Source organism: Berghia stephanieae, chromosome 6 (assembly GCF_034508935.2).
Source record: "Berghia stephanieae isolate SIO BIC M18660-M18661 chromosome 6, UCSD_Bste_1.3, whole genome shotgun sequence".
NCBI lineage: Eukaryota > Metazoa > Mollusca > Gastropoda > Nudibranchia > Aeolidiidae > Berghia > Berghia stephanieae.
Window position 1 is genome coordinate 49,127,966 of NC_088365.1, and position 27,949 is coordinate 49,155,914.

Here is a 27,949-nt window from a genome sequence, read left to right on the forward strand (position 1 = left end):
AGTGAGTAAATGTGACTCATGTAAAAATATATTTATATGACTCACTCTACTTTAGACTTCCTCAGAATAAACGTATACGACAGTGGGAGGGAAATAGAATTAAAGTGGTACAAATCCTTTGGTAGACCAACACTAGAATATAGTAGCTCTGTCTGAGACCCTCACCACAAATCAGAAATCCAAGAAATTGAACTAATACGAAACAGAGCAATGAAATTTATAAATCAAAACAACAACAACATTTTTAAAAGCAAAAAAAAAAAAAAAAATAATAAAAACCCATAAAACTTATTTAAATCTCGGACCGCTGCAACAGAGAAGAAAGCGTAAACAAAGTAACACTATTTTACAAAGGCCTAAACGATCAAGTTAAATTACCCCTCGGTGATATTCAACAAAATAAGATAAAGTCATCCAACTTTATGGCTCCCCACTTAAGAGTGGATGCCCGCTTGTACTCCTTCATACAATCGAAATAGAGACAGTGGAATGGTCCCACATCTCAAATGAAAGAAAAATACTGTGGTATGTGGAATCTTCAAATAATAATAATAATAATAATAATAATAATAATAATAATAATAATATAATGTAATAATAATATATAATATATAATAATATAATAATAATAATAATAATAATAATAATAATGATAATAATATAATAATAATAATAATAATAATTATGAATAATAATAATGATAATAATAATAATATAATAATAATAATAATAATAATAATAATAATAATAATAATAATGATAATATAATAATAATAATAATAATAATAATAATAATAATAATAATAATAATAATAATAATAATAATAATAATAATAATAAGAAGAAGAAGAAGAAGAAGAATACCCACTAAACGTTTAAAAGAACTTGCAATTGTTCCACAGCCAAGAGAAACACGTAACACGTAGGACGAGACATGACGCCTGTAGACATATACAATTTTTATTCAACAGATGCAAGTTGTTAACGCTAGGTACCAAGTTTACACCTCAGTAGAGAAACACGTAACACGTAGGACGAGACATGACGCCTGTTAGACGATATTACAATTTTTATTCAGACAGATGCAAGGTTGTTAACGGCTAGGTACCAAGTTTACACCTCAGTAGCCTACGATGACAGAATATGAGTAAAAAGCCTTTTTTTCTTCTTCTAAGGACTCAACTGTGCGCCGCTCAGAGCGGGACTCCAACCCAAGACCACCTGACCAGAGTGTCCTATCAGAAAACCACATAGCTGCACAAGGAAAGTTTGTGAAATCAAGCCATGAGATATTTATTATTATTTTTTTTTTTTTAAGACCATCGCTGCTAACAATAACAACGACTAGATTAGACCAATCATTCTTGAAATTGATTTTCAAAAGACTGACAACTACAAGTAAAATTCCAATATACACATAGATCGTGGAAAAATAAGGAGACACATAGGTACACATAGGCGTACTATTTTGGAAGTCAGACATAATCCGCAAGAGCAATAACATAACTTTTAAAAATTTCGTTATTCAACCCCAGGGAAACATTTTCTTGAAGTTATACCTCGAGAAGAGACCGAAAAAACAAAAACAAAAACAAAACAAGCGTAAGCCGCAGTGCAGCGCCCCAACGCGAGCAAAGGCTAACACTCTTGTTCAAGGGGGAAATAACGAGATGCCAACGGTGGGCACAATGAGAGGGAAATTGGAGTCTTGGGGGTTGAAGACAAGACCAGCGAAAGGCAAAAAGGGAAACGATTTTCGAATTCCAAATTACAGAAATTCGTCAAAAATAAACATCAGACGAATTTCCAACATGGAAATCGAAAGTAAAAGAGAAAATACAGAAATCCGGACGTACCCACAATTCTTATTTCGCAAGAAGACGGAACTTCTGACTTGGAATTTGGGCTACCCCTCTAGGAGGAATTGAGGTGTGGTTGTATGTCCCTGTGAAACAAGATAAACACAACCACAAATAGACCCTTATTTTACATGTAAGGATTTTGTTTTGAATGAAATGATTAATAATTTGTATTTAGTATTATCTGATACTTCGACATTGCGTTAACAGTGCTTTATATATTGGAAATCATAGTTTTATCTGCTACTTTGGAAGGGATACAGCCATTTTTTGTTCTTAGTGAATGTATTTCCGCCTTTGTCGAAGGCATGGAAACACGATATGAGTCAACTTTAGTTACGGTGATTGTATGTAAGCTTTACGTATATGAATTTTTTTTATGTTATCAACCCATTATGTTGGCTTGGTCATTCTAAATCTTGGTTTTGCTCAATTTCGCCGGCTGTCTTGACTCGCCATTTTGATGACATCATCGTTATCGCTCTATTTTGAAGGCGTTGCCCACTAATAATTCACTTGTGACTTCTGGTCGTTGAGATCCCTTCTTTTTACGGTCACTTTATGGCATCATCATTGTTAATTTTTTCAACTGATTGTTACCCCACCCTTCCACCAACATCCCTAATTACCACCATGGTCTGGCTGTGGCATCTTTCGATAGAAATAGAACCACCGACAGATCAGTCAGTAAAAGTAAAAGTCCAAAAGTATAAATATAAAAAACCTAGTGAAAAAAAGGCAACCAATAAACCAATGGCCCAAAACCAATAGCTTTTTCCCATATCAATTTTGATCACTTTGACAATTTTAAAAACTTTTACCTGGGTTCACATCACTCATATTCTCATTAGGTTAGAGTTAGAGGAGAGTCCAGGAGAGAGAGAGAGAGAGAGAGAGAGATTCATTACTTTGTTCTTGATTATTGTTGTCATCGTGTACATACATAGACTTCTAGCTCACAAAATTGTCAGATTTGAAAAAAATCTGTTGTGGATTTGTGAAGTTTCCCTGCTGTTCCGATCTGTATTCTGTACTGTATATGGTACGGAGTGTCTACGTACACGGTAACTGTAGGCAGTTTGGTGAGCAGTAGCAGTGGGAGTCAAATTGTGACCCAACTCGCCCATAAGAAAGTTATGACTTGAAATTGCCGTTCGATTTTACTAAAAGTTTTAGGGGGGTTCAATTAAAGATGCATAACTTTGTTATAAAGAGGAATATCGCAGATATTTTGGTATCATTATTTTCGTTACTAACCGGCACCCAGCCTCAGGATCTACCTACACTACATGGCAACATTTATACACTGTAACCTTGAATCTCGCCTTTAATTGTATTGTTTGATTTTAAAAAATAACACATACAGACGTGTGCACACACACACACACATACAGAGCTAGGTCCATCCATTGCTTGTATTGTAGTGGCAAACCAGTTACCGTGTACGTAGATCCTGCCTTTATAATATCAGTGATTTGACTGAAATTAGGCAATTTGTCAAATAAAAAAAGATGGAAAAGAAAAAAATCTCAAAGAATGAAGTAGTGAGATGGAATGAATACACAAGGTTTTTAAAAAATAATAGTCGGGAATGTAGCACACGGGTCTCTTACGACCTTATGTCATTGATGGATAATATTTTGTTACTAGATTTTTAGTGTCTGAATAGATAGTTTGATAGGTCGCCTCAGTGTCGGTAAAAAGTAAAAAAAGAAGAAAATAGGATAGTTTTAAAAACTCCATCCAAATGTGGCGGCTTTTTCTCTTTGATCTCGTATCATGGTCTCCCCTGCACCAAACACCTTGGTCGTTTGTGGGTTACCCCCCACCTTCCCCCGTCGTCAGTTTATACTAATTTTCTCTCCGTACCTAGAACAGAGCTCCGCATACCGTGGTCGTTTGTGGGTTACCCCCCACCTTCCCCCGTCATCAGTTTATACTAATTTTCTCTCCGTACCTAGAACAGAGCTCCGCATTCACTATTATCTAATATTAAATGACACTGGCCCTGCCCCACCTCTAACGCATGGTAGGATGAGGCCTGAGGTAGTCTCCACTCTATCGTCGTCTCTGTTTCTTGTGAGCTGATCTGTGTTCAACTGAATGTCTCAGTAGAAAACAGGGACGTTTTAAAAAATTAAAAAGTGAGTATGCCTATACTACTGGTTCGTTGGATCTGAGACTGAGTCTGAGATAAGTTCGTTTGAGAAGATTTTTTTCACTAAAGTCAATGAAGAGAAGAAAAGAAGAAAAAAAGATGGGTGGGGGTGGGGGGCTTTTTCTCTGTTCACAGAATTTCGTTGTACGTTGAGTCTGAATTATAAAATATTATTGAAGCCTGCATATTTTTTTGTTTTTTTAAAATGCATATTCACCTAACCAGTGATGATACTTTTCCGCGGATCCGCGGAAATCCGCGGTTTTCTTTCCTTTCCTCGGTTTTCCTCCTCAGATCCTCGATCCGCGGATATTTCCTTCATTTCCTCCTTTTCCTTTTTTTTTTTAATATTTAGACCTGCATGTGTGCCGACAATTGTCGGTTTTCCGACAATCACGGTAGTTGCGATCTCCCGGATCACTTATTTTTATTTTATTGCTAAAGTAATCTGATTGCGAGTGACGTCAATTGTCGGAGTGTCGGCGAGCCCCAACTCGACCGGCGGCGAACAGTCAAGTGCCGACGAATGGGCGTCGGGTTGCCGACAATCGGCACTTTCAAGCCCTCGTTACGCTCGTTCGGCAATTATCGGGAAACTCCGCTAGTCTTCGATTCGACCGCAACTCTTCATTGTCTGAAAAACGAGTAGTGTGTCGATATAATCGAGCATGCGCAGTTCGTTAACTTTCGTTTTCATACTTTCGGTATTCCATTCAAGTAACTTTTGTTTGTTCAATTGAACGTTGCTACATTTCAATTTTATTCGCTCTATCAATAAACTTTCGGGATTTGTCGTTGTATATTTTGATCTATTACTCTTTTACATTATTTTTTGTTATCATGCCTGAACAATTCTTTGACCGTTCGTCGGATCTGAAGTCAGTTGAGAATGGTGTTCGAAATCTATTCAAATGGAATTGGCGATGATTTTCTTTTGGCACCTTTGGCGTACGTGAGAAAGCCAGCCCAGCCGGGTGCTGCATTTTGTTTTTGTTTTTTTGCCATTGGATTAAAGTCTAATGATTGGGATGGTTATTGCTCTTTAGAGTTAGAGATAAGATCAATTATTCCAGGTTAAAAACTACTGTGGGGGTCCGATTACGGTGGCAAAGGAAAATCATTCATAAAGAGGCATTCTCACAGACAGTCAAAGTCAAAGTGAGTAACACAAGAGAGAAAAAAGAAAAACACCTCAGTCGTTGACGGCTGTTTTCACTGCTGAGACAGATGACTCATCCTCTCTCCAAGCTTCACAAGATTTCTTAACTCACTCAATCCTCGCCCTAGCCCAGTCTGTAGGTAGACAGGTGCCGATTAGCCATTGGACAAGTGAAGCGCAACTTTATTTGTATAACACAATTTCATATAATTATAATCACTGTTGCATTATTTTTCACAGTATATGAACGGCTCTGGTATCATTTTAAAGGGCAGAGATCAAGATTTCTTTTGATGTGATAGTGATAGAAATCAATGTTGACATATTGTATCAAAAATTATAATTTGATAAAAATAACATCATTTTAAAACTTTTGAAATCTTTTTCAAAATTGAGATAGCAAAAAAAATAAAAGAGAAGGCATCTAGATAAATCATTTGTCTGTGTCTATATCAAATTTCATAAAGATTGAAGGCAGTGCAGTATGTTTAATGTTGACCACAAGTGACCAACCCTCTTTTCTCTATGCTAAGATCCCGTTTTAATCAGTAGTCACCTTATCGAGAGGCTTCCCAGTGGGGGAATTCTCAATCAATTTTGAGCTTTTTGTAAGACTAAATTTAGAGTAGTAAAATCATCATAACTTTGGAACCGTTTATCCTAGATCCAAAAGTAAGGTATCTTATTAAATGTTTTTTAAAGGCCTATCTGTCTATGTAAAAAATAATTATTAATTTTTATTTTTGAAAAAATATCAAACTATCACTCTACCTCCATGCTGTCCCTTGTCCCTATAAATGTTTGGTACTTTTTAACATTTTAATATAAATATATTCGGTAGGACAATCCAAAAGAAAATGTATATGACTAAGTACTGAGTTACAAAATAAAAGATCCGGTAATGCGATATGTGTGAAAAAGTTCAGACAATTTGGTCAGGACTCGCATGCAGGTCTATTAATATAATAAATCTTTAAAAAATACCTCCTTTTTAAAAAAAAAAAAATATATATATATATAAAAATTTCCTCCTTTTACTGGACTCCGGGCGTTTAAAAATTGTACTCAAAAGAAGTCATCCTGCCTACTTTCCTGTGGTGCAAGAATGTTCTTGGTGAGTTTTCCGTTTTTCCGAGACTTTTCCTCCTTTTTGACTTTTTGTGAGTATCATCACTGCCTAACCTTAATGAATATTTAAAATTTAAAATGCATAAAACCGCGGGACCAAATATTATAGTTAGAGAATTTTCTTTTAAACGGAAAAAATCGTGACGCTATTTTAATACGAAATGGAAATCAGAGATATTTGTACAAGCAACAAGAACAAAACCTTGAGATAATTACCGTCCGTTATACCAAAGTTATATAAAAATCACGATATTACGAAAATCAGTCTTGTTATTTAATATTAGATAACAATGCATGCGGAGCCCTCTTTAGACACGAAGAGAAAATTATAAATTGGTGGTGGGGGGGGGGGGGGGATCCACAAACAACCGAGATGTTGGGTGCAAGGGAGACCGTGATACGAGATCAAAACAGAAAAAGCCACTGATAATTCCATAAATGAAAACACGGCTTTACTTGGGAGGCCAAAATCACGGTCTACCTTGCCAAAATTGAATTTAAAAAAGAAGAGTACAAAAATAAATTTCGTATGGTGTGGAGGGGGGGGGGGGGTATGATAATATTGTTAGCTACAAGGCCTAAAAACAAACATACCAATATATAAAAAAGAAATAAATGAAATTTTTAAAAAATCGAAAAAAAAACCCCAGTCCACAACATGGAGGAACAGTTCTATAAATGAATCAACTGTTAACCTATCAAAAATCTAAAAATATTGTTAAAAAAAAAATTTGTGTGGGTGACCGGCCGATAGCTTACAATCTCTTTTCTGACGTTTTTGGGTGTGATTATAAAGACCCCCCCCCCCCCCCCCCCCCCCCCCCCTTAAATAATAAAAGCAAAAACAGCAAGCAATAAATAAATAGAAGAAAAAACTCGCCTCTTCAACTTCAACATAAAAAAACTGTTCTATAAACGAAAATACAGTTTTACGTCGGGAGACCAAAATCTTGGTCCCCCTAGCGAAATTGGCCGATTTTGGCTAGGGAGACCAAAATCTTGGTCTCCCTAGTCAATTTCTACATAGATAAATAAATTATCTAGATGCATTTTCTTTTATTTTTTTGCTATCTCAATTTTGAACAAAATTCCAAGTTTTAAAATGACGTAATTATCAAAATAATGTACCAACATTGATTTCTATCACATTAAAATAAAGCTTGATCTATGCCCTTTAAGGGGGGAGCCACACTAAAGGGTCATTTTTTTTATTTGATGAAATATCCTAAACTTCTATGCACAGTCATAATGTATATGTTTGGGAAGGATGATTGCATATCATTTTTTTCGAAAAAAGTTGCCCGTTGCTATGGAAACGACACCATATTGGAAAATAAACAACACATCTTAAAAAGACAAAGGCTTTTTTGTTTATCAACCGATTGCCATAATATTTTGGCCAGGGGTAGAAAAAAGGAAAATAAAGAGGCTCTAGAAGCCCGATTTTTAATTTTTAAATTAGAAACTTTAAAAATTAAGTTCAAAGTTGTTACTCGATTATTCCCCTTGAAAAAAGTTACAAAATTTGAAATTACTCATTAAAAATATTTTTTTTTTTTAAAAATCCGGCTTCTAGAGGACCTGCGTATTTGTATGACACTCATTTGTAGAAAGTTTGAAGAAGATTGGTTGAAAACTGAGGGAGGAGATAAGTTTTTAGTGACGAAAATTGCAGTTTTGAGAAAAACGCATTTAAAAGTCAAAGTAAACGAGTTGAGGGAAAAACTCTCCTCTCGCTCTCTGATTAGATTGTGACCACATGACATAATCAAGAACAAAGTGATTAGTTGTTGAAGATAGAGGACAGTTTTTACTTTTCATTGATATGTTTTTGCCTTTACTTATTCAAAAGAGCTTTACAAGGAGCCCCTGACCAACAGCAAAAAGGGACTTGTAGAACGAGACATGAAGCCTGTTAGGCGATATTACATTTTTTTCCTCAACAGAGACAACGCTGTTAATGGCCTGGTAGTACTCATTTTACACCTGACTATTTGATATTCTTTCATGAAATCAGTCCACTTTTTTTATGCGGACAAATGGTCACATGACATCTTACCAAAATCTAATTTTAGCAAACTGGGTCAAAATTCATCATTTTTAATGGCGCTCCCCCCCTTAAAATGATACCAGAACCATTCAGATACTGCAAAAATAATGCAACAGTGATTATGTGAAATTGTGTAATTCAAATTTTAACCCAAACTCGCGCTTCACTTTTCCAATGGCTAATCGGCACCTGTCTACAGGCTGATATCAGACTACCTAGTCTGAGCACATCCATCCTTGTGTAGCTATTTTCACTCAGCCTTTGTGAAATTATTTTTTTGCTTTCCAAACCTATCATGTTCACAGAAGTAGCCAATCGTGGCTGAGCAATAAATTTCACTTTTTCGTCTGAATTTTGGCAAATTTGTAATGTCGACATAAATTTCATGAGAAACTAAAATGTGCAAACCTCTGGAAATACAATCTAGTGAAAGTTCTCTCTGTTACTCTTGACTGCTTCACATTAATTAACTGGTTGACAATAATGTTTCTACACAAATTGGCGTACCTAACTCGAAGACAAAATAGCTGTCCTACGTCTTTGATTCCCATGCCAATTAGATTTTAGCCATTGTCTCACTCTTGCATCGATGCTATACACAGTCTTTCACTGTTTACTTCGATTCCATCTCTACTTCCGATTTTATACCCGACTGCTGGAAAATTTATTCAACATATAAGGGTAATTTACATCTCCATAATGTAAAAAACAAAAAAGAAGATTATTCCATTTTATTTTCTTCGTTGTAGAGTTAATTGCACTTTAACTTTAACAAAGATACATTCTTTTATTGAATGCTTTAATATGTGCTCGTAATGTATGAGTTGTTCGGTTCGTGGTTTGTAGTTTTGACTAGTCGGGCATCTACAATCATATGAGGAATTAATTAAATTGGTTACTGCTGGAAATATAATTGCTGTTAAGTTTAGCGATAATCTGCTTTTAGGAATGTTTTTAAATCTATAATGACGATATAGAATGATTAAAACCGCCCAATACTGGTAGTTAAATTTTATTTTAGAAAAGACCCAAACTGCCCCTTAAATTCCTGGGATTGATTTCTGAAATTTTTTGTAGCCAAATTTTAAGTTACTACATCACATCTCTATCTACCCATGACTCGTCATGTACTGATATTTCAAAACTATGTTAACAATGTTTTATCTCATGAGTGTAACATATACTTCAGTTATTCAAAATTTGAGTATGAATAATGATGATAATTGTAATCAAGGTCTTGTGTACACAGATCATTAGTAAGTTTCTTGTCTTGCATATATGCTCATTTCAAAGATAAAACTTATGTTTTGTCTCTTTTGTCTTTAACCCATCGTTTTAATTTTAATTACTGTGGCATATTTAAATTATATAGAGCTTTGCGTTAATTTGATCATTGCCTTTGAATTCAAATATTATTTCAATCAGTATTATATCATGGAGGGACTTAAATTCAGGTTTTTAATTATTTTTATTTCATTTTATTTTATGGACAATTGTGGGTTGGCCTTCTTCTTCTTCTTGTTCTTCTTCTTGTTCTTCTTCTTTCTTCTTTCTTCTTCTTCTTCTTCTTCTTCTTCTTCTCTTCTTCTTCTTTCTTCTTCTCTTCTTCTTCTTCTTCTTCTTCTTCTTCTTCTTATTCTATCATTATTATTATTATTATTATTATTATTATTATTATTATTATTATTATTATTATTATTATTATTATTATTATTATTATTATTATTATTATTATTATTATTATTATTATTATTATTATTATTATTTATTATTATATTATTATTATTATTATTATATTATTATTATTATTATTATTGTTATTATTACGACTGCTGTTGTTGTTACTAGTTGAAAACCTTTGACATTTGTGGGGAAATAAAGCCTACTACGAATGGGCACTAATAAATTCAAACTATTATGCTATTGTGGGAATTAACATAGACCAAGTCCCAAGACAAATATTTTGGTGCCATCAACGATCAAAATCATTTTGATAATAAAGTCTAGGTATGTGCAACTGAATCTGGCAACATGAATTTACAGTAAATCACAAAATTAGATGGCTTATGCACAGGCACCTATTTATTTTGATTTCCATACTATGGTGGAAATTAAGTTCGAGAAGAAAGAAATCTTTTGAGTCGTCAAAGGTCAAATCGGTCCAGTAATAAAGTCTGTTGATAAACTTGCTCTTTGGATTGGACAAATAAAATAAAATTAGTTCAACCATTACCTAAACCATATGTTTGTTGACAAACATATTCTTTGTGCCTTGTGAATATAAGCTCTTGTTTTTGTGTGTCTACAATGTACTTGTATTGATACACCTATCACGGCATGTACATATATGCAATTATGATATCCAAACCCACTTATAGTCTTATAGGCCTAGTCTGATATTATGGACAGTATTTTGTGTAATTTTTTTTTTTTTTGAGATTTCCATTACAACAATAAGCCCATGAGGAATTGGGTTATCAGACCTGCAAATAAGTGCACAGCGACCTATCACTATCCAACATAGGGGAAAGGAAAGTCTCAGATGTGTTTCCATTTTGATTGATCTTTGGACTTTGTTCTTTTTTTTTTTTCCTCAGATATTCTAGGTGCCAATCATGGCAGCGATACGAAAGAAGTTGGTTATAGTCGGTGATGGTGCCTGTGGTAAAACATGTCTTCTCATTGTGTTCAGTAAAGATCAGTTCCCTGAAGTATACGTGCCAACAGTCTTTGAAAACTATGTAGCAGATATTGAAGTGGATGCCAAATCAGTAAGTACCTGAATAAACACATTGCTGTTACCGCAAGAGCCTTGTCTATACTTGCTGTTATTATTTGTCATTTTTGTTACTGATTTGTCACATTTAAATGTTTAGTAATTGATGGCAGGGATTGAGATGAAGATGAATAAAAGAGACCTTATAGATACCTTACTTTGTCAATAATGAAAAAGTACATTGGATGCTCCAGTAGTCATTCTAAATTATACATTTTACATATAAATTTTAAAAACTATCTGCATCATATTAGCTCATTGATTATGATCGAATGTTGTGTATTTGAATGACCAATAATTGAAATTGGTTTATTACTTATTGATAATCACAACAGATGACGATTTCAATCCCTGTTGTCACCTCCAGACCAGCTTTCAATATTGGTTCTTTCATGATTATTATGGTTGAAAAGTTAATTGTGTAGACTTGCTACCTGTACTACCTGTGTAGTAGCTCTTTTAAAGCCAGTCAGCGATGTATTTATATCTATACATATATATCACTTTTTAATTTTATTTCATATTATCATTTGGTGATTTATTATCATCATGCTTCGATATGACACATCTTTTTTATTATTTTTTTTTGCTATTAGACACTTTTTTCTGTTTTTATTTCTGTTTTCCGACAGTTCGATATTGAATGAAACTTCTTTGAGATCCGTTTTTAAAAAATGATATGAAATAGTCCCCGATGATGATAGTTGTTGCTGCTTTCTTTGGAGTTTTGTCCCTTTGTTTTACGCGATTTCTGGTATGTTTTACGAACTGGAGATGCTTAAAGAAAAGGACTTACTCGTTTGAGGTTAAATGGTGAGTGAATTTGTTATTCAAGCATGTTTCCTTTTTCTTTTTCTTTTTTTTTGAATTATTATTTTTATTTTTAATTTGTTGGTTTTACACTTTTTCACCACTTAGATGAACATCTTATGATTCAAAGTTAATTTTAAGTCTTTAAAAAATTATATTTTTTGCATGCCGATAACAACTTCATCTGAGTACTTAATTTGTTTTAATGCTAGGTTCGTTGATAAATAATATAATATATTTAGAATTATTAGTATTTGTCACCCAGGATTGAAAAAAAAAAGACTTTTGGTTTCTTGCATCCTTGCATGATTGTGTTCAATGTTTCCTGTTGTTTTAGCTTTTTTGTTTTAGTCATTACATCTTGTGTTAAAACACACATCTAATTCAGAAATGCTTTTTGTTCTGAGAAATATGTGTGAAGTCAATCGTAGATTATAGCCCAAAGTTTAGAGGAATTCAATTAAAATGAAGAAAATACTTAGACGAATATGTGCAATACACCACACATGACAAGTGTTAGATAATGATGCCTTGATTAAGTTGAATGTAAATAGATTTTCATTTTGGATTTAGATCTCAAATTTAAAGTTTCATTGTGCCATAAAATCAAGTCTATCGCATTTATAAGCAAAATATTGTTTTTATCAAAAATATTTTTTTCTCTGTGCCTTTCTTTCCAAACTTGGGTCAAGGTTAAAAATGGATGCTTCTGAATGTCAATATGGGTTTGGAATTAAATTGCTTTGGTGTGATGTTTCAATGCACAGCATTTTAAAAATCAAATTGTTTAGCAAGGTAGCTCAAACTTGGTATGATATATCAATACTAACCAGACCAGTATGTCAGATCAAGGGTCTGCAAAAAGGAAATAAAAAAACAAAACAAAGGGTTATTAATCATACATTGCCTCGCCATTGTTTAATGGTTTTTATGCACAGATTGACATTATCATAGCAGTCAACTGTCCTGATAAGATCGGGACTGTCCCTATTTGGCAATCTAGAGAGCTGAACTGTTCATGTATATGGAAATGACCCTTGTATGTCCCAGGATTATGATTTTTGACTAGCAAATCAAATCAAGGACTGGAAAATGCTCTAAATCTAGATTATATTACATAATAGTCCAAACTTGCTGCCATTTTAGGTCATGACGGTATTGTTTGCAAGGATGTCCCGTTTTAGCTCTTTGAAAAGTTGGCCGCTGTGCATTATTAACCTTGTTGAAGTTCCCTTTACTCTTAGGAAATATTATAACGGGGACTCCTTATTATATTTTAAAAAGTTAAATCAAAGCCTGTCGAGTTTGTGTTGGAACAAGGCCTGGTCTTTGGGGTCGTAAAATGAATAAGAAAAGGACATGCTAGTAAGGAACAGTGGACACCTTTGACTTCCATTGATATTTGGCCCGTTATATTGTTTAGGCATTTTTGGTCTTGGTGAATACAGAGTTTTCTTGGTTTTGATCCATTTCATATGAAATCCCACAGTAAGCTATTGCAATTGACTTTTGAATAAAAGATAAAACATAAAAGGACTTAGATACAAACTATTGAACTGCCAATGCCTGTTATTCCTTTGAGTTTCCCATATTTTTAAAAGGTCTTCAGATATCCTGCAATGATTTTTTAAAACTTGAGTTTTTCTGTGTTTTATTCCTTGATTAATGATTTTACACAGGTTAATATGATAGCTTTTACTTGTTAAGAGAATTTGTCTTTTGGTTTTTTAAAAAAGAAATACTTTCAATTTTAAAAGTCTCATTATTTAAACATATCATGACTGCAACAAGAGAAATGATTGGTACTAATATCTCAACCTGCCTAATGTGGGATTCTAAAAATTAGATCTCCGGGATAAGATAGATAATCAAACTTTATAAATTAACAATTTAGCTTTAGGAAATAATGGTCCAAAGTCCTCATTGTAAAGCTGCTGCTACTACATTTTCCTTTTCTACATGTTATATTGCATATTAAACATACCTGCCTACTTTTACGAACCATCCGTATTTGTTACGTAAATTTGATAATTACTGACTTAAGGAAAAGGATCTAATATTACGGATTTTGATTTCACAATAATTTTGTCACTGTGTTAGAGAAACTCAAAATTCATCAGTAATAAATGGTAAAATTTCAGTTATACCAAACCATTAAAAGATGTTACATACAAACTTTAAAATGTAAAATAAACTTTAGTTACCGCAATTTTAAAGAGAAAAAAAACTTAAAATTTCCTTTAAGTTATAAAGGCTAATGGTCAGTTCCATGCCCATGATAGCTAAGTTGATCACTAACTCGTAATGGTTGCAGCCATGCAATAACAAAGTTTCTTTTATGTATAAAAGTTTGCATATAATATTTTGTTTTCATGGTTTAGATTATTATTACTGAACTTTACCATTGATTAGCAATGAATTTGTTTTGGATTTCCGATTTTGAAATTATAAAGTAGGCAGTTATGATATTAAATGATCTTGAAGTGCCACAATTTTTTTTAGTTGGTAAGCAGTCCTGCTCATGGTCCTTAATGAAAACAAACTTAAGAATAACAAATGTAAATATGAATTTAAAAAATTTATTGATGATTTAACCATTTTAATTTTTGGGTGTGTACTTCAAAAATGTAATTTTTTACTGGTGTAATGGAGTGGCAGTTCTGCAGTCTTGTATGCAAATCATGCGTCTAGTTCTTTGACAAATTTCTTCCCTCCCCTCTCCCATAGACATATCTTTGTCCTCATTTTGCCGACTAGTCCTCATTCTCTCAGAAATTTAAATAAAACACAAGAGGGCGCTTATCAATCGAAAGTGACACTGTCCCTGACTATGTAATAATTGCATGAGCTCGTAAGCAAATCAGTCATTGATAGCACAAAGACCACATACTAACTCTTGGTACAGATAGTCTCAATGTATGCAGACTTGCCAACTGTTTTGAACTTGTGTGATAAGAATTTTTCGTTAAAATGTGCAAAAGTAGAATTATTATTATTTTTTAAAATGTGGTTATTATAAAGGAAATTCTGCTTGTCCTCTGGTAGCTTGATCTTACATCAATTTCACAACAATAATTGATGTCTGGTTTTGTGTCATGTTTCTCTCGATGAAATTTTAAATTTTTATTCAGCAAATAGGAGAAAAAAATAAAGTCTGAAACATTTCAGTCACTCTTCAGTTATTGGATGCAAATCTGCATATAATGTGTAATCCTGGCCTTCCAACTGTAGTCGCACAATAAAGAAGTATTGCATTCTGTTGCTCGTAGAGGTCACAGTGTTTTAAAAAAAAAAAAAATTAAGCCAATATTGATTTTGAACAATTTTTCACCAATTTATCATTTTCCAATTGGAACTTAGTCCTAAAGCATTTCTAATTCAGATTTGTGGTTGTATAGAAGATGGAAGGTATCATCATTTGAAAATATTCTTATATTCTTCTCTTGAATTATGTAAGGATGCTTGCAGCTCGTCACTAAAAAAAAAAAAAGCCTTTACTTTACTAAAGTAGCCATGACACTTTATAGAATGTCAAGAAGATTTGGGCTAATTTGCTTTATAGGTTGCATTCAAACAATCATTAAATTAAAGGCAATTTTTAAAATAGCCAAAATATTTTTGATTAATATCTAAGTATATATGGCATGTTCCTCTCTTAATGGAGTTTGCCATGGTGGTGGGGGGGGTGGGGGACTGCAATATGTAGTCATAACTTGTTAAAAATTGGTCGGAAAGACCAGGATCTGTATGAGCTAGTAAAGTTCTTTGCTGGGAGTACAACTCAGGAAATTTTCAGGTGTTAGACTGTGTTCCCTCTTTAGGATTATAATTTTTTGCAAACCATTAAAAGCATTCGTTGTCTAAATAAATCGAAACTACCTTTGTGTCAACTGGGATGTAGCTGTGCATTTGTGGACTTAAAACAAATTCAAAATTTGTCCCCATATTTTTAGCAGGTAATTCGGCACCTCAATGATGGAGCCATTTGTAAAACATTCTGCACACATTTTCTGTGTCTTGTTTGTGGTCTGGTGTAATGGCAGTATTTTCTTTTGGAAAATTGTATTAGCACTTAACAGACTGTCTCACCTTATGGTCTTATTTATTACATGTACGCTTTCCCACCATTTGGAGATTGTAAAGCTTTCAGCAGAGCATGGAGCTTATCATTGATGAGCAACATATAAATAAAATTTTCATCCCCTCCCCCACCTTTTTTTTTTTTAATGAAGAAATTCAAAGCAGAATAAAGCACCATGGATTTACTCCATTGATATTACCTGCTCTATAAGTAAACCATATCTACAGCTTAGGTGAAGTATCAATTACAACTAGAATTCATTCATATGGCGGAAACTTGTTCACAGTCACAGAGGATGTGGTGTGTGGGTAGTTATAGAGAAATTTAAAAAAAAATTATTTGCGAGTTTACCTAATAGATGCCATAGAACACCTTACTTGATTTAGTGACACAGTCAACAGCAACACGTCATATAGTCATTCTAACAACAAGTGTCTTAAAGTTTTAATCCAAACTGCAAGTGTTTTTTTTATTGTGTTATTCTCCAAACTAATCTTTTGGGCTTATGTGGTTTGCACCAACTTACTGTTAATATACTGTGCTTATTGTTGGGAGAAGGTAGTTTTACAAGATCATATTTCATAGAGCCATTAATTTGTTCACACTATAATTTCTAAGCTCTCAATTCTCATTATCCTGCTTAAAAAATTAAAACCGAATTTTGCACTTACATGCTTAAATCTAGAGCTCCTTTTTTCCCCATTGTTTTTTAAAATTTAAACCTGAATGCATTATTAAAGTCTTCCTTTTTTTCTTTTCCCTTTTTATTTTCCAGGTAGAGCTAGCATTGTGGGACACTGCAGGACAAGAAGATTACGACAGATTACGACCTTTGTCTTATCCGGACACGGATGTCATTCTCATGTGCTTCTCTATTGACAGCCCAGACAGCTTGGAGAACATTCCAGAAAAATGGACACCTGAGGTTCACCACTTCTGTCCCAACGTCCCCATAATTCTGGTTGGAAACAAAAAAGACTTGCGACACGACCAAGTAACAATCAGGGAGCTCCATAAAATGAAACAGGAGCCTGTAAAATTTGACGAGGGGAGGAGCATGTCCGACAAGATAGGTGCCTTTGCTTATCTAGAATGTTCTGCAAAAACAAAAGAGGGAGTGAGAGATGTTTTTGAAACTGCAACAAGAGCTGCCCTTTCCACTAAGAAGAAGACTCGCAAATTCAAGTGTGCATTACTTTGAAGGGAGATTTTAACTAAATATACCAGTTAATCGCACTTAATAGTTATGATTTTCTACAATTAATTGAAGAGTGTTAGACATACGAGAATAATTTTTTTACTTGTAAGTTACTCAATAATTAACGCTCATATGAAATGAATGGCGATGGATGATGCTGATTTGATTACTCCATTTCTCCAAAGTTTATTTTTATGTCAACATACAACGCCATTTGAATAATTTTTTCTTTACCCTATGGTAGAATCAAATAATACTCTTTTTGGATCTCTGTTTTATGTATGTTAACTGCAAGTAAATAATAAAGTCTTAATTTGAATTATTTCTCTGAAAGACTGAAATAATAAAGAACTATGAGAACTAATTGTCTCATGGAATTTCAGGTTAATATGCTAAGGTGGCAGTGTTTTTTCTATATTTTATCATGTTTTCAGCAGAGGTTAATTCAATTAATCTTTGGTAGGTGTTAGATCACTTATAAAGAAACCTAGTAAACAGTTTAGATTTTTTTTAACCCTTATTGCCCAGAGATTTTATTTTAGTGAACAATTCTCAAGGCCAGCATATTTATAAACCTTTATTTTTACTCGCTCATTTTTTGTTAAGAAGCACTCCAATTTAAGTTAATATAGAGTCACTTGTTGCAGCTGCAATATAGACACTTGTTGCCATTGTGGATTGTCCGTAAGGCTGTTACAATTGATAATATATTTGCCAATGGAATTAGAAGCCTTAGTTCGTTCTATGGTGCTAAATATTTTTGGTTTGGCACTGCAACTTAAACACGCAAATCTTCGTAAGAGCCTGTTCAGCCACATATGAAGTACAAGTAAATAACACATCCAGACCAATGACATTGAAGGGTTGAACCACAGGAGATGAACCTTGATATATACACCAATAGTTTTATTATTCAACCCATCGATAATAAAGACATAATGCATTATTCACTCGATAATAATGAAACTCATTGTCTTTGTCCCAGAAAAAGTTAAATTCCCAACCAAAGTCCTGGTTGGAATACATGATTTGATCTATGTTCAGATTTTCCTGAAATCCCATGTTTTCGTCGTAGGTTTACAATTTTTGTTTAGGCATGTGCACATAAACTATGCTTATTAATTTTTTCTTGTGTGCCCATTGGTCGAAAAATATGTTGTGTCCAGTGGCAGCCATGCTAAGGGTACACTGGTGGCTACAGTCTAGTGATATGGCTGTTCTTTTTAGACAAAGCATTTTGCATGCCTTTGCAAGAAATGACAAAGCAGTTGATACATGTTTTATGTGACTAAACTGCAACCTTGCGAAATGGAGTAAGCAAATTACAGTTAAAAACGACCCTTCTACAATTGAAAGTGTCCATCTTGAAGTAATGCATACAGGTGGCCGCAGTTGGGCTCTATTAAACCAATGCTTTTGCAAAATGCACTTATGTATGTAACATAAACATGGTTTTATGTGAGTACTTATTATTCATACTTATGTGATATTTTCTTCTGTCTTTTCTTCTTTTGTTCTATGGTTTTGAGAGAGAGAGAGAGAGAGAGATGTCTTTCATGCTGCTTTGTCTATGAATTCATTATATCATTACTTCTCATCAGAAGCATTTGTTGCCTACTGTGCCAATTTATTTTGTGGTGTGAACGACAAAGTAGTCATGGTCTTCATTATGTGTAACCAATTTATAAACAATATAAATATATCCATATTTTATCATACCTGTGATTATTTTGTGGAAAAGATGGTTGTGTTTATTGAGCTTAGCTTTATGCACTGATAAGGAATTAAAAGAAATTTGTAAATGTTATATCTAGTTTTCAATCTTGAATATTAAAAAAAAATATATAGCACAATATCCACTAAACAGTTCATTGCACTCTATAAGGGGTCCATTGTCAACAACACTTAACATGTTGGATGAGACTCTTGATATGGTCACGGAGCAGGAAGTCAATTTCACCAAGTATAAAACCTTTTGATGAGTCATGACAAGACTTAAGATATTGCCCACGTAGTAAAAGATTATAATTGGTATCTCATCTAATTTTGAATGGTATATTGATTGACAATTTAAAAAAGTTATGGGAAAGTTTTGAGAGAACATACTTAACCATTTCATCCATCCTCTGAATACTGAAGAGTTTGTTTTTTTAGTCTGTCTCCAGGATGAAAAATCAGTGAAAATTTTAGTATGAAGTACAAATTGATAAGCTAGGTGGATTGTTAATCCAAGGTCAAGTTCGTTATAAAATTTCTCTTTAATTGTGGATAGAGTTAATAAAAATAGAATCCTCTTATTTCACAGTATTCTACTGTGAATAATCTGCAGAAGATGGTATTCCCATGTATTATTAACTAAACTCTAGATATAAAGAATATTGAATTTTTTAGTATACTTGCTTGGTTCTGATGACGTGCTTTGGTCTATGTGTGTTGTGTAATTCAACCAGTTTGCTTTATTGTCGCGATAGTTTATTGCCGTTGAGGTCTTTTGAGGTGATGAGTTACTTTGTCCTGATTGATATGTCAAATTTTGGAATCTCAATTGTTTGTGACGTGATTGAAGTAAATGCCGTACAGTGAAATCCATTCCTTCCAATTTATTCTCAGTTTATGAGCATGCTTTGGACCCAATTGAATAAATATTATACTTATCTTTTATTCGTATAACTTCAAATTTATATTTTAGGTAAGTTATTCAAGTACAAAACATCCAGATGTTTGTCAAAGTCTAAGCAGATTGATATTTTAAATCTTTCCGGGAATTTGCGGAAAATACTTTTAATGCCATAGGTGAATGACTTAGAGCTTTGCCAGAGACATCATATACACTGTTGCACCTATCCCTCAATTTTTCTGATGTTCTCTCCCATACCCTTGTCCTAAAACAATTGTATTGATTTAACCATGGTCCTGGCCAGAGAGTCCCATGCCGAAAGGGAAACTATTAGATGTATGTCTGTGACAGATCTTTCTTTCTTGTGTACATAGTATCTATCTGTAAATGTTAGTATTTGATATTAATGTGTATCTTGTGAACATTTGAGTGTGTCCCTTTTGGCAAGGGTCCTGTGCCAGAGTAGAACTTTTATTTTCAAAAAAAAATTTTTTTTTTTAAAAAGTTTGTTTTTAATGTGATTTCAGATTAAATAGAGGGATAGATGGGTCTTATAACCACTTTGTTTTTATTTGTCCAGGGGACTTTTGGATTGTTATCTTTGGATTACCTCATCTTTTTACTTATCAGATGTAGCCTTATAAGGTGTTGTGTGTGCAGTTTTAGATTTTGATATGAACAACTGTACAACATTTGATATCAGTGTCTAAAAGTTAAAATATTTAGTAATGAAATGAAATTGATTAGCTCTGGGGGTAGAAACATCTGTTTAATGTGACAGGAAGTTTTTGTGCTCGTTTAATCTTTGTGTATTATTTGATACTTTTCGTTATTTGTTTGATTTCAAATAATTGTCATACAATCTATTGAATAAAACCTCTCACTAATCATGTGTTGTTTTGTTGGTTTTTTTTCCCTTTTTTTTTTTTTGCTTTTTATCATTCCTTTTTTTTTTTTTGGCTTTTTTATCATTCCTTTTTTTATTCTGTATTGTTTCTTAAAAAGAAACAACTATGGTATATTTGCCACCGGAGGGTATCAATGGGTTTCAGATGCTGCAGCTCTTTTCACAACCCACTTGTCTTAAGGGATTGCCCATCCACCATTAAGGCAGGGGAATTAGGGGGGAGGGGGGTGCACTTTTGCCATCCCTTCTACTTCTATCCACCTATATCTTATCCTCCACACTGTGGTATCATTCTGAAATTATACTATTTTCTATTGGGACGTGCCTTGGTTCTTTTACTGAGAGGGAAACATGGATGCATCTTTTGTGGTATTTTACTCCATATAACGATATATCTCATTAATCAGGGTCTGCCACATACTATCGTAAGCACCATTTATTTTAATGGCGCTTACGATAACATGTGAAATCAAGTACAATTTGTTGTTACCAAGTGGTTTTGGTCCTTTTTATGTTTTGGGTTTCTTTGATATCCATGGACCTTGTCTGGAATCTTTCTGTTGGATGCCTTTATCTTTTGTTTACGAGAGAGATTTTTTTTTTCCCTTGTAAATCGTCTCTCTTTTAATTAAATATGTATGTTTAGTCAATATAAGATTTTTTAAATGGTTATTTTGTAACCATCTGAATGTCTTTTGGGACCATGGAATGCTTTCATTGTGGTACTGTTAACAAAGGTGTTTCCAACTTGCTACAATGATATACAGCTCTTGGATCCTCCTCTGATCTCTAGTTAACTTGTCCACATTGAACTTTTTTTCTTCTGTGGTGCTTATAATAGCCAGACCTCTTTTGACTAACAATACTATTATTTTTAGAAGCACTGATCTAAAAGTGTCATAAGCTTTTCAACTCCTAAAAACAAATTTATTGTTCACTCAAATCCCCATCAGCCCTACTGCTCTCTGTGTTTTTGTAGTGGTCTTTTTCCACATAAAATGACTAATTTTTTTTCATCCATTTTCTCTTTTTAATCAGAAAATTATTTTGTTTTAATTTTAATGTCCAAATTAAAGTAATATGAAGAGGATGCGAGGCAACTTTTTTTCTTTGTATTGTTACCTTCTTTTATACTATTGTTTGCCAAGGTTCACTCTCTCCTACATCAATATAAATTTATGGTGATGTTGATATAAATAAAACTCTATTTTCTTGCTTTGTTTGGGACTAGAATATATTTGGTGGTATATGAATAATTTTGCCATTCATTTGACAAAGCACGCACCAATCATTAATCTTATAAAATGGGAGACTGAATTTCTTTTTAACACAAATTTTTAGATTTGTTTTCTGGTCATAAGGGCAAACCTGACCTTTTATTAGTATTATTATTATTTTTTTTTTTTTCCCAAGACCGCAGTAACTGATATGACTAGTGCTTCTAATAACTGTCATGGTGAAAAGGGCAAGTTATGATGTCAAGTCAGGAAAAAATTCATACCTTAATTGAAGAGAGTAAAGTTGGTTATAGGCAAGCTCAGCAGTATTGCAAGGGGGTGGTATAGCGAGGATATTTTACTGTACACTCTATGTCTGCATCTGTTACTGTAGGAATCCTATGATTTTATTGTAACTTTATAAATTGTATCAAGAGCATCCGACACGACACTCTTATCTAACTGTGTAAGTGTAAGTGCAGTGATTTTAAGAATGGGCAGTTTCTGTAGTAATGATTAGTGTATGATTTTAGATTGCATGGCCATGTCTGTCAAATAATGGAATTATGGTTAGTCAATTGATCTTATGAATGGGGAGGGATTAGGCTTTAATATACACTAAAGTGATATTTAACCCTTCATGGCAATTGTAAGGTTACAGTCGGCCACCCTCAACATGATTTCATTGTTTCAATGATGGACTATTTAAGACTTTTTCCAATATCTCTTTGTGCATTTCTAGGTAGAGCTAGCATTGTGGGACACAGCAGGTCAAGAAGATTATGACAGACTTCGGCCCTTGTCTTATCCAGACACGGATGTCATTCTAATGTGCTTCTCCATTGACAGCCCAGACAGCTTGGAGAACATTCCAGAAAAATGGACACCTGAGGTAAAATAAATCATGTTCTTCCTTCTCTTACAAAATTTTGTTTTTAAAAAAATTGCGCACACTTGTATAGTGCATTTCCGTGGTTTTACAATGCGACTATGCGGTCTTGTGTTATGACATTCGCTTTTGGATCGGAAGGTCCTGGGTTCGAGCCTTGCTCAGCACATAGCACTTTAACATGTTTAATATCTTCTCCTAGTAGGCAGTATGAAACCAAGTTTCTATTTCTTTCATAATTATGCAAATAAGCTATCAATTAGAAAATTGCTTTGATAACAACACGATAAATATTCCATTTCTCCCATCATCTCTTCTGTCCTTTCAATTAATTTCACTCTATCTCCTGACTTTTAATAGCGTTGCTGAACTGTAAAAGCAAAACAAAAAAAGAAACAATATTTATCAATATAGTGATTTTATACTTCCCAAATTTTTCAGTTTCCCTAATAATGAGAAAGATTGACAATAGTTATATAAACTCATTGGTCCAGACTTTCAGCACTCAGCTTTATATTAATGATACCAAGCCAAGAATCTGAATTTCTTTCTATTTGATTTACCTATTGAAAAAAAAATTTGAAACTTGTTAGTGTTGATTTAAATAGGGGCAGTGTGGCTCGGCGAGTACGGTCTTTGCTTCATGCCCAAAAGGTACCGAGTTCGATCCCCGTAGCTGCGCTGTGTGGCCTTGAGCAAGTCACCTCGCCCTAGCTCAAATTGCGGTGCTGCACTGCGGCTGACGCCTGGGTTATTCCAGTCTTCCCTTGGAATAGACCCTACAAACAAATTTTCCCTAAGGGATGAATAAAAAGTTTATTTCATCTTAGGCATTCGCCAATAAATCACACAATTTGGTGACAACATACATGAAAGTGGGAAAAAAATGGTAAATGGAACGAAAAAATAAACTGATACTACTAATAACCACAAAAAATACAACAATCGTAATACCACCAATATGTGCACTAATAATAATAATAATAATAAGGGATGAATAAAGGGAATTTCATTTTCATTTAAATTCAATTTCATTTCATTTCAAATCTTAAGAGACAGTGCTGGATTTCATTAAACAAAAACTATTTCATTTCCACTTCCAGGTGCGTCACTTCTGTCCTAGTGTTCCCATTATCCTAGTTGGGAACAAGAAGGATCTGCGCAATGACGAAACAACAAAGAAGGAACTTGTCAAAATGAAGCAAGAACCAGTCCGGCCAGAAGACGGCCGTGCCATGTCCGAGAAGATTGGTGCATACTCGTACCTAGAGTGTTCGGCCAAGACCAAGGATGGCGTGAGGGAAGTGTTTGAAACTGCCACCAGAGCTGCCCTTCAAGTTAAAAAGAAGAGCAAAACTAAATGTGTTGTATTGTGAGCTTTTTTTTTGTTTCTCATTGAAAAGAAATGATTATGTATTTTATTTCATGAATTATGAAAAAAAAAACAAAAAACAGAAGATACAAGTCGACAAAATAAATTAAAAAAATAAAAAAATAAATGATATCACTTATCCCTTTTACCGAAGAACAAAATGAAAAAATAATGGATGATCTGTCAGCGTTTTATATGGTTATCTATCTGTAAGGCAGGGTATCCTTTTCCGCCCCCTTTTTTTCCTTCCTACCCAAATAGTTTGGGTTTTTTCTTTGACCATTTTTTAATGGGTTTTTTTTTTTTTTTTTTGGTTGGATTATTTCAAAATTTCAAGATTCAAAATCGTATGCCCTGCACAAATTTCAGCACTCTTTACCAAATATTACTCCTGATTAATGATCAAGTTTGTTTGATAGAATAGTATAGGTACTCTGTATACATGTAGTGCGACTGAGATAACCATAAATATTAGATGTCTTTTTCCCCCCTTTATTTGTGAATATATTTTAAATAGGCCATGCTCTTAATATGTAAGCAACATTTTTTTTTTTTTTTATACATGATCTGCATTACGTTAAAAGGAAGAAGAAGAAAAAAATCACATGCATGGTTGCTTTACTACTTTTTAAAAAAGATAATTATTGTTATTACTATTATTATTATTATTATTATTATTATTATTATTGTTGTTGTTATTATTGTCATTATTTTTAATATTCTTGGAAATAAGTTGAATTGTGCTGAGTGATAAGTAATGCGAGCGTGTGATGTATTAAATGTATTGTGAGTTCACATAATTATGATGAAATTAAATGACAAGGATATAAAATTTGCCGCAACAAAACTTACTTCTACTACCACTACAAAGTATACCTGGGTACTTGTTTTGTTTTTTTTTGCAATGAAACAAATGATATAAGGCTTGTCTGTATGTTGTCTTTTCATCAAGTCATTCTCCCCTTCTTTACTATTCTTGTAATAATTGGTGTTAAATTGCTCACTGCTTTCGATTTCATGTGATGTTGAGAATGGTGATGGTGATGATGAAAGGCACTGGATGTATGGTTTACTGTGCAGACATAGTTATCCAATTTGTTTAAGCATCTGACTGTGAAAAACACAAGACATTTAAAAAATATATATATATTAAACACCTTTTATAACATCCAGTGTTACTTTTTCAAAAAACATTAATTTTATGTGACAACCCGATTCTCTATCAATAATTATGAAATTGAAGTTATTCGTTAGCTTTTGAAACTCATTCTTATTCAACTTTTTATTATTACAAAACTTTTTTTAAAAAATATTTTCGATTAGAAAAATGTACATGAAATGGATGGAAATGTTAGAAGACTGGTGCTTTTTTTCATGTCTCTGCTTTTTATCAAAGTATTGTAATTATCCTTTTTTATTTTTTTTTACAATATTTTTAAAAATTGAAGGCAATTTTTTACTGTGGACTTGGTCTTCAGCTGAGAGTAGTAGTGAAAACTGATTAACATTTGTTTACATCTTTTAAAAAAGTGATGATGAATGTTTGTTCAAAGGGACCATGTCGAGTTTAGTGCCTTTTTCGTAGATTAGTTACAAATTTTGGGGGAGAAATGTCTTATGATGAAATATGATAGTACGGAAAGTGTGAAAGACTTGGTACAATTTTTTTTCTTTTCTTTTGCTCTCATTTGTTCAAAGATGGATTCGAAGACGACAGTGATGCATGCTTTATCTATCCACTTGTTGTATGGCTATCATTTTTTTTTTAATTTAAAGAAAAAGTCTAGCATGTTGTAATAGACTTGGAAGAAAATAAAAACAATATATACAATGGCGTGTGTGATATATCATGGCCCCAGAGGCCGTCGTGTGTAGTTATATAGTAACACATTGGGTAGCACATCTACCATTATTTCTCACTCTCTGGTAGTCGTGAAAATAATTGGATGTTCTCCTATTCTCCTGTTAAGACGATATAAATATAAATGCAGTCATTATGTGGCGCAGTGCAGTCCATGGTCTTATTATGTCTTTTTACTATCGCTCCTTTCTGCTCCTTTCTGTCGTTAAATAACTATCTTGGTTATAGTAATTATTTTTCAAAGGTCATTGTTACATCTGTAAGCTCGAAAGATCTACAGGAAATCTAGAAGTCATCATGGACATAAGAACTATTCAATTTGAGAGAATAAGTATTTAAACCACACAGATCTTCTCATTTGTGTGCTTTTTTTTTGCTTGGAGATAATAATAATAATAATAATTATGAATTCCTCCGTTATCATACACGCTTTGGCGAATAAGTGTAGTATAGTTATAAATATTATTGTTATTTTTATTAATTCTATAGGCCTGATTTGTCTTACTCGTGTATCACTTAACTCACCCTCCTCTTGCTTTTCCTCAATTTCTTCGGTGGTTTCACATTTGATGATGACATGGAAATAATTATTATTATTAATTTTTTTTTTTTTGTCGATTTATGATTATTATTATGATTGTTATTATGATTATGGTTTGGCCTCCCTTTCATCAAGATAAATTAATATGTCATACAGCTACTGTACCCCTCTGCAATTTGAACTGGAGATGTCGTCATTGTCTTCAACTCTGTTATTATTTATTTTTTTTTTTTTTGGATTTCGTTTTTTGTTTGTTTTTTATTACATGTACAATTTAATACTAACACATATTTGGATTTTATGTACATATTACTATATTATGCACACTGTTCTGTATTATCTCTACCTTTTTAAGGCCCATAGGTTTTAAGTAATAGATCATCATTTTAAATAAAAGACGGAAAGAAAAAAATAAATTTACAAACCATTGATGAAGTGAAAGATTAAATCCAAAGATATTTTTTTTATTTTTCCTCTGTTGTTTAACTGTATCCTCCTATGTTTTCGTATAGCGTGAAGATATGCAAATGAAACAAATTTTTGTTATCGCATATTCTGATAGAGGCATTATGGTTAATTGAAAGAAGTTAGTTAATTGATCAGAACCTTACCACTAAATTTAATTTAACAATATTATCATATTTTTGCTTCTGCTTTGATCGTTTGTCTTAAATTATTGCTTCAATTTGGGAAGGGAGGGGGGTGTTATGAGATTGGTTTAGTATCTATATTTGTCAACTAGAAACATAACATACCTTTACACAGATACATACACAGCAATTTCCACATGTTCTGTTTCTCAAAACAATCACACAGGCACTCCGTTAAGTAATAACAAATGAATGAATGAATCAATGCGATGCTTCGGTTCCCATCATGTAATCCAAGATGATACAAAGAATCTGTACTTCTACTACTATTACTACTACTTCAATTATTAAATAATAAATTATGACTCTTTATACCAACCGACTTTATAGTTTTTTACCTGCTGTATGTGTTTTGTCACTCTTTCTCCTGGGTGGGTTTGTATTCCTTTTCAGCGGGTGGTTGGATGGGAGCATCACCCTTGAATCATATACCTATGATGTTCGCATGGGTGTACGATCCGATAGTGATGTCGTTTCTTCTTCTCTTTACTAGCCTATCCTGCTTCTTTGGTTTGTGATTGTATTTTTGACAGGGGATATTTTTTTTTCTGTAAATCTTCTACCTGTTTGTTCTTGGTTATTTATAATTTAGCTTATATCTTTAGGTTATGATTTTGATTTACATTTGTACTATTTTTGTTAGATTGCTTGTTTTTTTGTTTCAGCGGTCTCTCAT

General features: G+C 33.2%; 1 protein-coding gene across 2 annotated transcripts; it reads left to right on the forward strand.

Moving 5' to 3' along the window:
* The first annotated feature begins 1,867 nt into the window (after positions 1-1,867).
* LOC144975183 (ras-like GTP-binding protein RHO) lies at positions 1,868-27,587 on the forward strand. Of its 2 annotated transcripts, XM_078918995.1 has the most exons (4): positions 1,868-1,992; positions 10,952-11,125; positions 22,703-22,852; positions 23,953-27,587. In XM_078918995.1, exons 2-4 carry the CDS (start codon positions 10,970-10,972, stop codon positions 24,223-24,225), a joined length of 579 nt encoding a protein of 192 aa, XP_078775121.1. In that variant the 5' UTR covers positions 1,868-1,992; positions 10,952-10,969; the 3' UTR covers positions 24,226-27,587. The 2 variants fall into 2 exon arrangements, with proteins under 2 accessions (XP_078775121.1, XP_078775120.1); XM_078918994.1 differs by lacking the exons at positions 22,703-22,852; positions 23,953-27,587 and adding an exon at positions 16,797-20,724 and having other exon boundaries at positions 1,873-1,992.
* Positions 27,588-27,949: the final 362 nt, after the last annotated feature.

Excerpts from the sequence above, each read along its gene's own strand:
- LOC144975183 (XM_078918994.1), top strand. The coding sequence starts at position 10,970 with ATGGCAGCGATACGAAAGAAGTTGGTTATAGTCGGTGATGGTGCCTGT. Across the intron at positions 11,126-16,796 it reads TTGAAGTGGATGCCAAATCA|GTAGAGCTAGCATTGTGGGA; the intron begins GTAAGTACCTGA and ends TTTATTTTCCAG.